Below are 13,249 nucleotides of genomic sequence, written 5' to 3' on the forward strand. Positions count from 1 at the left end.
ACCCCTCCCCCCACACACAATACAGTGCACCCTCCATTACCCCTCCCTCCACACACAATACAATGCACCCTCCATTACCCCTCCCCCCACACACAATACAACCCTCATCACCCCCTACACACACAAATTACACTGCTCCATCCCTACACACTCCTGCCTCCCCCCCTCCCTCGGAATACAGTACTCCTCCTCTGCCTGTCACAGAGCTGTGTTCCTTCACAAATGTTCCCCGTTGTGTCCTCAGCCCCTCCTCACTCATCCCCATTAATTACACCTGTCTCTTCAGCTCCTTCATGGAGCGCTCGCTTCCTCATGTCCCCAGTGTGGCGCCGGCAGCACTGTGATGACGTCAGCAAGGTGCTGATCTCATCACGTTGCTGCACGTCGGGGGCGGGGCCCAGTCCCGGCGCGCTGTTCAAATGTATTTACGTCTGAAAGACGCAAATACATTTGAATAGGAACGGAAACAGGAAGCTGCGGTCATCGGCTCTGCTGCGCTCCTCTGCAGTGTACATGCCGGCACACAGCAGAGCCGGCACACAGCAGAGCCGGCACACAGCAGAGCCGGCACACAGCAGAGCCGGCACACAGCGCTGCCTCCTGCTCCTGCTAGTGTGCCTGGCATGTAAGGAGCGCAGCGGGGACAGCAGACAGCGGCCCACCACACCGTGCCCCTGCTTCTAGGTACGGCCGCAGCACATAGCAGAGAGCATTAGCACACCTCTGACCCCGGAAGTTCAAGCGGCCGCTGGTACTTCCGAGGTCAATCAGCGTCCTGTGCCCGCAGTTTGTTTTTGCGTCTTAAAGACGCAGATGCAAATAAATAGCGGTGCCCCCCCCCCCTCCGAAAACACAGCTGATTTATTAGACTGTCTTTACGGAGGGGGAGAGGGTGTGAAAAAAAAAATGCTGACAGGTGCCTAGTGCCAAGTATGGTGGGGGCCCCCTTAGAAGCTCTTTTGGTGGGGGCCCCTGGGCTCCAGCCCCGCCTGCCCCGCCTATAATCCGGCCCTGATCCCAATGAACAGGTTCCTTTCACATGACAATACAAAGACTAACCTAACAAACTATCTTGCTGCAATGACTCTAGAGTACAACTCATCATCACAAACACTGGTCATAACTTGTTCTTCAGAGCGTACCAGGAGCAACAAAGACTAAGGGTACTGTCTTACTAAACAATGTACCAGCGATTCCGACCACGGTAGGACCTGGTCAGGATCGCTGGTGCGTCGCTACATGGTCGCTGGTGAGCTGTCAATCAGGCAGATCTCACCAGTGACCAGCCACCAGCGACTCGTGGAAACAATGCTGCGCTTGGTAACCAAGGTAAATATCGGGTAACTAAGCAAAATGCTTGGTTACCTGATATTCACCCTGGTTACCAGCGCACACCACTTAGCACTGTCTCCCTTCACTCGTAGCCAGGGTACACATCGGGTTACTAAGCAAAGCGCTTTGCTTGGTTACCCGATGTGTACTCTGGCTACGGGAGCAGGGAGCCGGCACTGGTAGCCTGAGAGCGGCGTACGCTAGTAGCCAAGGTAAATATTGGGTAACCAATCAAAGCGCTTCGCTTAGTTACCCAATGTGTACCTTGGTTACCAGCGTCCACAGAAGCCGGCTCCTTGCACATTCAGATCGTTGCTCTTTTGCTGTCAAACACAGCGATGTGTGCTTCACAGCGGGAGGGCAACGAGCAAAAAATGAACCAGCAGTGTGTGTAACCATCAGCGATTTCACAGCAGGGGCCAGGTCGCTGCTTAGTGTCACACACAACGAGATCGCTAATGAGGTCACTGGTACGTCACAAAACCTGTGACTCAGCAGCGTTCTCGCTATGTGAGAAGTACCCCTAAATCTAATCCAATTGTTTGTGATACAGTCATTAGTTTTTGACGACAACAATCATGAAGAAACAGACACACTGTTGATTTACCAGGCTATCCTGGCATCACAACGAAACCCACCGGATGCAAGGATGGTTTTCTTCTCCCCAGATACCGATGTCCTGATGTTACTAATTGCTTACTATGACTTCATGCCGAAGAATACATCCATTTCAATGGTCCCAGGAATTATCGAGATAGAGCCAATAAGGAGAATCATAGGGGCAGAAAGAGCACAGGCTTTGCCAGCCTTCCATGCATTCACTGGTGCAGACAACACTGGAAGGTTCTCTCGTATAGGCAAAGCAACCTGGCTGCAAGCTTACATGAAGGCAACTCCAGATGTAACCAGTTCTCTGCAGATGCTTTCAACAGAGACAGAAGTCACAGACGCTATGTTGTCAATACTTGCTAGCTTCGTCTGTTTAGCTTACTCTCCCAAAGGTATATACATCAACAATCAAACTGCGATGGCATCTTTTTTGCAAGCACATGGCAGAAAGTGACAAGCTACCTCCTACACTTGGAGCTCTAAAACAACAGGTCCTCAGAGTCCATATCCAAGCCAGAGTGTGGGGACAGGCTAACATTGCTTTGCAGGATTCTCTGCTGGATCCTATGCAGAATGGCTACCACAAAGACTTGGATGGCCAGCTGAAACCAACCATGACAGATGCTCTTCCAGCTCCAAAGGCAATAATTGAGATGATTAATTGTAAATGCAAAAAAGAGTGTTCTTATGCAGGGTGTTCCTGCCAAACACATGCGTTATCCTGTACCGATCTTTGTCACTGCGACGGTGAGTGTCAGAACGACGAGGACACCCAGATCCAGTATGAAAGTGATGATGACAGTGATGGTGGCGATATGTAAATGTCTCGTGGGATCAAAAAATTAAAAACATTACACTGTATATTGTTCGTGAACGACAACTTGTATAACAAGTAATAATACCAAATAAAAAAAAAAAATTTGTTGAATGTAGAGTATTTATTTGGATACCCTTGCATTTCTTTGCCCTGAAAATGTATGTTTATGAAAATCAAGTATGTTTATATTATTTACAAGCTGATATATATAAAGAAAATTGATGTCAAGTCAACCATTTTGTGAAATCCAATATGGCGTCCGCGTATGAGTCAGGGCAAATGGAAACATTGTTTTTCTTATTACTTATACAATAACCTTTCCAGAAATGTAGTTGTCATACTCTCCAAAAAAATTCGGCAAAATTACATTGTGAACCTGGCTAGTTGCGTAATTGCATGCATTTACGCTAGATATAGCACTGCAGCGTAACTGCATGCGTCCTCTGCACTATCTATGAAGATTGTGCATGATACGTGCGCACGATGGTTTTATGAACGCAGCGATTTAAGTGCTAAAATTTTGACCCAAATCCGTGCATTCATAAAATGAGCATGTCAATTATTCCGTGCGCTATGGATGCAGCTCCCACTCTGTCTATGGTGTGGGCAGCAGCCATAGCGCATGAAAGTCTTTTTTTTTTAAAAAAAACCAAACTGCATCCATTATGCAGCGTTTCTGCAGCGATTTGACGCGCACATGTGCTGTCAAATCGCTGAAGAATATTCAGCAGTTACGTGCACATGAGCCCTTACATTGATTTTTTTGTTTGTTTATCAAATAAACTGTGCCCAGTAGTTTGTTTTGTTTTTTTTTATAGAATCTCTTTATATTATTAAGCTAGGAACACACCTGTAAACTTACCTGTGGCAAATATCCACAATTTTGTCTTTATAGGTGTTCATGACTATGTTCCACTTTTTCTGATTGAAAATCTGACAATTTTTCAATTTGCTAGTATGAACATGGCGTAACAGGGATTCCAGCTGTGTTGCAGTCGGTCCATCATTTTAGAACATAAAGGTCATTCTTTGTCTTTTTGTAATGCTAGTGTTTCCCTGTCTTGTCATGGAATCCTATAAGAGCTGATCCCCTGCAGGGTTTTGTAAAACAGACCAAATTGATCCATTTGCAGAAGGTGGAATTAATGCCTTTCTAGACTCTGCTAGTTTTGAAGACTGGAATGGGTAGTGTTAAAAGATTTTTTATTTTTCAAATAAGCCTACCAGCTCAATAACAAAAGGATTATCAAATCCTTTTGTTGCTACATCTGAATCGCCAGATATCACATTCTATGAGGGATAAGGAAAAGAAAATCTGCACACATCCAATTTTTTTCCCCCCATTTTTTAAAAACACATTTAAAAGGGGAAAAAAAATGCACGATAAGAGTGGTCTGTGTAATATTTTTAAAAAGATAAAACTTCATGCTATCCTAATGAAAGAGCCCTTAAATCACTGTTGGCTTGACACTCATCTCTCCAAATCCCTTTATGGTATGTGCATGTGATGTCTTTTAGGGTATGTGCGCACGTTGCTTTTTACCTGCTTTTTACCTGCTTTTTTGCTGCTTTTTCTTCTGCGCTGTTTAATGCCAAAATGGATGTGTTCTTCTATTCAAGCAAAGTCTATGGGAATTTGGGTTTCTTGTTCACACTATGTTGTTCAAAATGCTGCCTTTTTGAGGCAGAACTTTGGTCAAAAACTCAGCTTTTCAAAGAAGCAACATGTCAATTGTTTTTGCCATTTGGGTTTTGCACTGCAAAGCTGAGTTTTTGACCAAAATTCTGCCACAAAAAGGCAGCATTTTGAACAACATAGTGTGAACAAGAAACCCAAATTCCCATAGACTTTGCTTGAATAGAAGAACACATCCATTTTGGCATTAAACAGCGCAGAAGAAAAAGCAGCAAAAAAGCAGGTAAAAAGCAGGTAAAAAGCAGGTAAAAAGCAACGTGCGCACATACCCTTAGAAGTGTGTAAACCTGGTGTTTTTCCAAAACACATCTTTTGTCCTGAAGCGTCTTTTCTTTGCGTCATCTTTGGCTGACTTTTTTTTAAAATTATTATTATTATAAATTTGTATTGAATAACCTAGCAAGAAGTTCAAAGATGAAATCTTCACAAGAATAGCCAGGTCTCCTCTTAACCACATCAGGTTTAGAAAGACACAAAGCTGCTGAAAAGAAGTTCAAAAGATTGAGAGTGAGCACAGTAACGCCCGCTTTTCACGCTGCGATATCGTTACCGATATCGCTAGCGTGCGTACCCGCCCCCATCGGTTGTGCAACACGGGCAAATCGCTGCCCGTGGCGCACAACATCGCTAGGAACAGTCACACTACTTACCTGCCTAGCGACGTCTCTGTGACCGGCGAACAGTCTCCTTTCTAAGGGAGCAGTTTGTTCAGCGTAACAGCGACGTCACTAAGCGGGCGCCCAATCAAAGCGGAGGGGCGGAGGTGAGCGCAACGAACATCCCGACATCCCGCCCACCTCCTTCCTTCCGCATTGCTGGCGGGACTTACGTAAGGAGAGGTTCCTTGTTCCTGCGGTGTCACACGTAGCTATGTGTGCTGCCGTAGGAACGAGGAACAACATCGTTACTGCAGCAGCAACAATAATTGAGATTAGGGGGGGGGATGTCAACGATTTTGAACGTTTTTGCAACGATTCAAAATCGCTAATAGGTGTCACACGCAACGACATCGCCAACACGGCCGGATGTGTGTCACAATATCCATGACCCCAACGAGATCGCTTTAGCGATGTTGTAGCGTGTAAAGCCACCTTAAGGCTATGTGCGCACGCTGCGGATTTTACCGCGGATTTGCTGCAGAAAATGTGTCTAAAATTTCTGCAGTCATTCTCCAGCAAAAGCTATGGGTATTTAAAAAAAAAAAAAAAAAAAAAAAAAAAATGCTGTGCGCACACTGCATTTTTTTTTATACCTGCGGATTTACCCACGGAATTAATGTGCATGTCACTTCTTTTCCGCAGGTCCCTGTGGTTTTGCCATTAATTTTTGGTAAAAACCCGCAGGGACCAACCTGCGGAAAAACCGCAGCAATTCCGCAGTAAACCACGGTTTTGGTGCAGTTTTTACCGCAGGTGCGGGATTCTTTCACAGGGTCCGATTTTTTTCTTAAGAAAAAGTCAGTTATTGGGGCTCTCTCTTATAGCAGGAAGCATAGATGTACCAAACATATAGTAGTTAGCCTTGATGCGGACAAGGCCTTTGACAGGGTCTCTTGGGCCTATTTACATAATCTTTTGGCATGTCGCCAGGTGGGATCCTGGTTTTGCGAAGCTGTCAAGATGATATACACAGAACCCAAATCCAGACTATCTATAAATAATACATTCTCTGAGCCATTTGAGGTACAGAGGGGAATGAGGCAGGGGTGTCCCTTGTCACCTTTATTGTTTAATTTGGCTCTGGACCCAATGTTGAGGACCCTACATAATTTAGCAATATTTCAGGGCATGAGAGTCGGTGGGACAACAATTAAACTTTTGGCTTTTGCCGATGAAATTTTATTGTTTATTGCCAATCCCTCTCAAGCGATTCCAGAGATAATGAACACATTGAATAATTTTGGAAAGGCCTCAGGCTTCAGGGTGAATTACAAAAAAACTGGAGGCATTGGCAATGTACAAATCGGGTAAAATTGATAACAACTTATTTCCCTTCCAGTGGTGTACCAGGTCCATTAAATATTTGGGGATTCAGCTCCCAGCAAACCCCTTGTTACTATATCAAATTAATTATAAGCCTCTTATAAATTCATTAATACATCTACTCCAATCTTGGAAACATCTGAAAATATCCTTTTCGGGCCGATGTCACTTAATTAAAATGGTAGCATTCCCCAAAATAATGTTCTTATTTCAGACTCTCCCGTTGCTTCTACGCAAATCAGAGATTAAGCTACTAAATTCATCCTTTGGAAAATTCATTTGGGGGCACAAGGGGCGTACTAGGATCAGCTTAATCAAGCTTCAAGTACCAAAAGGGGCAGGGGGCATAAATCTTCCAGATCTGGGCAGATATAATCTAGCAGCAAATTTTAGATATGTGGTGGACTGGGTGCGAGGAGTATCTCACTTTGCCAATGTACAACTGGAACAACAGCTATGTTCACAAGTCTCGTTAACAGCATTGCTGCATTTAGGGAACGAGGAAATACCGAGTGAGGTTAGGGATCATCCAACACTATGGCATACTATACAAACGTGGAGGAAGGTGAGGAAACTTGGTAAAATTAACACTTCAAGTTCCCCATTTCAACCCTTTATTGGAAATCCGAGATTCCTTCAGGGTCGCCCTCCGAGGATTTATGAAACATTGTCAATGCAGGGTTGTGCTTATGCTGCAGATCTAATGGAGCCTGATTGGTCGTTGCTTTCTTACGAGAAGGCGGCACACCGATTTCCAGCTTTTGTGGGTCAGCCTTTTCTTTTTCTTCAGGCGCATAGCTTGGCACAAAAATATCTTGTTGACAAGCCAAAGGGAGATCTTGGAGGAAGTGTGGATAACTTTCTTAGGAGGGCAAGAAGCCAGGCATCCTCGACTAGTCAGGTTTATTCAATGTTGCGTACAGTTTGGACATGGGAGGGGAAAACAACAGGTCCAGCAAAATGGAAGGTAGACATGCCAGAGTTCGAGGTAAAGGATTTTTTACAAGCCACGCTGTTGCAACATAAATTTCTGTCGTCCAGTAGCTACACAGATATGGCCTTGATGATTCTACATAGAGCATATATTACGCCAAAAATTCAATCAAAAATGGACACAAATGCCTTATACTCTTGTTCTAAATGTGGCATAAGAGACACTGACCTGTTTCACCACTTATGGGACTGTGTTCAGATACAGGGAGTATGGAGAAGCGTTCACTCAGTCTTACAAAACACATACAATATTCAGTTTGCTCTGACACCACAGTGGGCGATTTTTAACATGTTGGAGGAGGCTCAACAAAGTCTTCCGAGAGGTACCAGGTCAATGTTAACTATTTGGGCCTCGACCACTAGGAAAAGTGTCCTACATCTCTGGGTAAATCCTGAAGCACCCTCTCTAGTGTTTATCCAAGCAAAACTAATGTTCATATTCAAAATGGACTGGCTGGATGCCCTGTCGAATAAGTAGAAGTTGACTAAGCGTTTCTTTGAAACATGGTTTTTATTTATACCTAACTTGGCTACAGTGCTTAAGGATAGACTTAAATCTCAGTTTGGACAGACCTCTTGGTACCTTCTTGAACTGCTCAATGGACACATAGCAATTACATAAGTTAGCATTTTAAGTTGTTTGTGGTCGCACGCAGAGCAGGGGGAGGGGTGGGCGGGACTGTTTTGATTGTATAAGAGCAGATTGTAAAAGAAATTCGGTTAAAACTCAATGAAAAGAAGTTTAAAAAAAAAAAAAAGAAAAAAAAAGTCAGTTTTTAGTGTGCACATGACCTAAAGCAACAAACAGCTGTTAAAGTATTTGGCCTGCCAACCTCTTCACCTCACTGGGGGCTGGAAATTAGGGCACTGCTTGCCTGGGATCATCTCACAGACAATTCCATATATCCATGACTGATCAAAGTCAATGTTTCAAGTATTGGGGAACTCCAAGGCCTTAAGGGTGCTTTACATGCTGTGACATCGCTAGCGATCTCTTTAGCGATGTAACACACCAAATCGCAAATACGATTTGCCGAGATCGCACATGTGACCGGCGCTACAAAAAATGACCTATGTGCAATCTCGGCAAATCTTATCTGCGATCTCTGTCACATTGCTAACGAGATCGCTAGCAATGTTGCAGCGTGCAAAGCACCCTTTAGTCTTTAAGCTCTGTTTGGACAGATCACATGTGTTAGGGGTGCTTCACACATAGCGAGATCGCTGCCGAGATCGATGCTGAGTCACGCTTTTTGTGACGCAGCAGTGACCTCATTAGCGATCTCGCTGTGTGTGACACTGAGCAGCGATCTGGCCCCTGCTGCGAGATCGCTGCTCGTTACACACAGCCCTGGTTCGTTTTCTTCAAAGCCGCTCTCCCGCTGTGACACACAGATCGCTGTGTGTGACAGCGAGAGAGCGACAAATGAAGCGAGCAGGGAGCAGGAGCCGGCGTCTGGCAGCTGCAGTAAGCTGTAACCAAGATAAACATCGGGTAACCAAGGTGGTTACCCGATATTTACCTTAGTTACCAGCCTCCGCAGCTCTCACGCTGCCTGTGCTGCCGGCTCCTGCTCTCTGCACATGTAGCTGCTGTACACATCGGGTTAATTAAGCCGATGTGTACAGCAGCTAGGAGAGCAAGGAGCCAGCGCTAAGCAGTGTGCGCGGCTCCCTGCACACAGCGCTGGTAACTAATGTAAACATCGGGTAACCATACCCGATGTTTACCTTAGTTACCAGTCTCCGCAGCTTCCAGTCGGCGGCTCCGTGCAAGCGCAGCGTCGCTTGCACGTCGCTGCTGGCTGGGGGCTGTTCAGTGGTCGCTGGTGAGATCTGCCTGTTTGACAGCTCACCAGCGACCATGTAGCGATGCAGCAGCGATCCTGACCAGGTCAGATCGCTGGTCGGATCGCTGCTGCATCGCTAAGTGTGAAGGTACCTTACGTCATCAAAGAAACTTGTTGTGGAAGACTAGAGATGAGCGGATCCGTGAAAGTTCGGTTTGGCAGGTTAAGCCGAACTTTAAATCAAGATATGTTTGGGATCCAAACTTGACCTGAACCCCAATGGAAGTCACTGTTTGGCAGTTCAAGTGTCTGCCCACATGCAGCCAGCTATAAACAGATAACTTCCGGGGGCGGGTGAGTGGGGTTTTTCCATTTTTATTTATTTTATAAAATTTGTCTTGGGTGCACACTACATCTAATCACACTGTTGTTACCCCCAGTCCGAGCCAATCAAATACTGCAAGCGGCTCGCACTTGGCTGTACTGTAACGAGCGTACTCAAGCAAAGCGATGCTTGCATGAGTGGCGTTCATATGTAAAGCCACCAAACGCTGTTTTTTGTGTAAAGTCTGTGTTTGGTACGAACACCAAACCTCGGGTTCGCTCATCTCTATGGGCTTATAGAGTTCTAGTTAATGTAAAAGAAATACAGTCAGCAAAATTACCAGCAGATGAGTAAAAAAAAAAATTGTTTAAAAGAACTGAGAGTCCTCAGTGGTTGATACCTTTTAATGGCTAACTGAAAATGAGCCGCAGATGAGTAAGTATTTAAAGAGAACCTGTCAGCACAATTATGTAAAGTATGGACATGATAATTTAATCAGTATTAGAGCAGCAATACATTGACACCTTTGGTGAAGAAATCTCATTTGTTCTTCTTTAATCACCACTTGAAATAGTCTGCTAATTAGGTTTTGGTGCACTCAGACTGGACTGTACCCTAGGTCTATCTCTCTGATTCCCCAGCTCCTCCACCTGCCTCCGGTCTGTGAATGACCCATTCCTTAACTTTTCAAAATTGTGCTGACAGGTTCTCTTTAAGTTAAATCAGAGATCCATTGCATAGACACTATTACATATACACTACTCACAAATAGTTTGGGATATTTGTTTTTTGGTGAAATTTCAGTATAACCCTTTAATGACCTTTCCAGGTAACTTTAATCTGACAAGCACATATCCAACTGTTCAACGTTTCAGTACTTTTTGCACAACTTGCTGTTCTCTAACAAAAAGCTTAATGGCACCCAAGAATCTCAATGACCTGAGAGCCTGCATGTAAGAAGAGTGGGATGCCATGCCTCAGCAGTCAATAACTGGAATTGTGAACAGCATGAGGTGTCGTTGTCAAGCTGTAATTGATGCTCAAGGCCACATGACAATTTATTGAGACAGATTTTTGAGCAGGTACACCCACCACTGTTGTTGGCTTTTGATTTAATAAATTGTTTGAGATGAGGAAATCACGATTGCATGATTCTACTTAAATGCCCGACTTTCATGATAAAATATCACTGTAGCGTGAACTTTTTGTTTTCCATATATTTCACCTGGAAGCCGGTGTCTGGAGTGTATATTTACGTGTTCCTGGTGGTTATATAAACCCTGGAACGGTTGGACCTTGTTGTATGCATTGGTTCAGTTTGTATGAAACTCATTTTAACTGATTAGGATAATTTCACTTCCATTCCAAGGGCATGTAGCTCAGCATTACAAGAATACAGTTTGACAAACAAACTTATAATATACCTTATGACCTTCATTGGCTGAATAAACCGCAGGAATAGAAACAAAGCACTGGAGACAAAGTACAGAAAAAAAATATATATATTTAGATGGCAGAGTTGTTTTGGTCATTATACTGGATAAGAACAGGTTACGACTCTGGGATTACAGGCCATCGGAAGCTCTGCAGACTTTTGAGTCAAGACAAGCAGTAAGGCAGGAAGGCAAATTTTCAGGATCTCAGTCATCACCACCACATAGGTTTAGCAAGGCACGCTGGTAGTCTCCTTTTGTATCTTGCTGTAATAAACAGAAAAAAGGAAAAAAACTGGTTGAATTACAGGAAAATATTTTGTCAGTACAACATGTACGAGGTGTAGGTTTAAAACATAATTCCACCTTAAAATTAACAATTATATGCCGTCTAGAAGAAATATAAGAGATTATTTTCATTCATAGACATGAATTTTACAATAAATGCACGGATACACTTTTACTAATTGTCTAAGGGGACACCAAAAGTTTCATATTCTGATGCCAGTTCATCACCACCACCAATTCCTTATGGTCCATGCGCCTCACAAGAGATGTATTTGTAGCAGAGTTTACATCCGTAATTTCCAGACAGTAAATCTTTGATTTACAGTATTAGTATAGAGGAGATTTTCAAGAATCCATCCATGTGCTGCAGAGAAAACTGAATTGTAAAGTGACCAGCACTGGAGATTTGTCTTAAGGTACCGTCACACATAACGAGATCGCTAGCGAGATTGCAGCTGAGTCACGGTTTCTGTGACGCAGTAGCGATCCCGTTAGCGATCTCGTTATGTGTGACACCTACCAGCGATCAGGCCCCTGCTGTAAGATCTCTAGTCATTGCAAAATGGTCCAGGCCATTTTCTTCAAAGGCGACGTCCTGCTAGGCAGGACACATCGCTGTGTTTGACACTGTGTGACAGGGTCACTGTGACTGCTGAGATCGTTATACAGGTCGTTCCTGCGACCTGTATTGTTCCTGCATCGCTGGTAAGGTCTGACTGTGTGACATCTCACCTGCGACCTCCCAGCGACTTACCTGCGATCCCTATCAGGTAACATCGTTTTCGGGATCGCTGGTAAGTCGTTGTGTATGACTGGGCCTTTACACAGTATGTAAATTTATGCTGTGACTACCTACCGCAGATTTCACCCTTTAAGATACGCTACTCACAAAAAGAGAGTGATATTTGGCTTTTGAGTGAAATTTTAGGATGATCCTAAAGTGCACACTTAATGTGACCTTCTCTAAACTTTTGACTGCACATGTCCAATTGTTCATTTTCAGTACTTTTTTGCACAACTTGCTGTTCTCCAACAAGGAGCTTAATGGTATAATTCACAATAACTATTTGATCCATAAATCACCCAGTAATTTTGAGGTCCATTTAGAATTCGTATTTAAATAGTCCTCCTCATCATACTGTTCACATTTTGACATCTTGAGACCAAGATAACACCTAACAATTGATTGACAGCACCTCACCATTGCAAGGCTCCAAGCAGGATGTTCTCAGACAGAAGCGGCCACTGAGCTTACAGTGCAACAGAGATACAGAGAGACTGGAAGAGTCACAGAAAGGCAGACACGTGGACAGCCTTTGGACACATCACACACTGATGACCGCTTCACTTTGAACAGTGTCCTTCGGAACCAGATGATGAATGCCACATCCATGCACATTGAAGGGAGGTGAGAGGCATCCAAGTGTCACGTCAGATCATTCAAGACTGTTTACATAAGTGTGGTCTGCGTGCTAGATGACCTGCAAGAGTACCCAACCACACCACCAGGCACAATTGTCATAGTCTTGCTGGACGAGGAAACAGTGAGCCTCAGTGCTGTTCACTGATGGAAGTCAATTCATGCTGAGCAGAAGCACTGTCCTTGATGTTATCAGCCACTGTTTTCACCAAACAAGACTTTGATGGTGGTGGTGTTTACAGTGTGGGCAGATGTGTCTAGTCAATACAGAATTGACCTACACATTGTGAATGGTACAGTGACAAGCCCCTACTGCTTGAATAACATCATTAATCCAGTCATTGTGCCCAATTTCATCTTCATAGACAACAACTCTCCAACTCATCGAGGTCACATCATTAGAAAACAGCTGCTGGAGATTGGGGTAACTTAAAAGGAGTGGGCTGCAACTTCTCCAAACCTCAATCCAATAGAATACCTATGGGATTAGCTGAGTCGCTGTGTAGAGGCTCGTAACTCTGTACCCCAGAACCTCAATGACTTGAGGGCCAGCCTTCAACAAGA

General features: G+C 44.1%; 1 protein-coding gene across 1 annotated transcript in view; it reads right to left on the bottom strand.

Moving 5' to 3' along the window:
* Positions 1-11,028: 11,028 nt before the first annotated feature.
* Positions 11,029-13,249, bottom strand: part of ANXA2 (annexin A2) — a 33,034-nt gene continuing 30,813 nt past the window's right edge. The window contains exon 13 of the mRNA XM_075345591.1: positions 11,029-11,244. Coding sequence (XP_075201706.1) covers positions 11,185-11,244 — 60 coding nt within the window. The 3' untranslated portion in view covers positions 11,029-11,184. The remainder of the gene's footprint in view (positions 11,245-13,249) is intronic.

This window comes from Anomaloglossus baeobatrachus, chromosome 4, assembly GCF_048569485.1.
Source record: "Anomaloglossus baeobatrachus isolate aAnoBae1 chromosome 4, aAnoBae1.hap1, whole genome shotgun sequence".
Lineage (NCBI taxonomy): Eukaryota > Metazoa > Chordata > Amphibia > Anura > Aromobatidae > Anomaloglossus > Anomaloglossus baeobatrachus.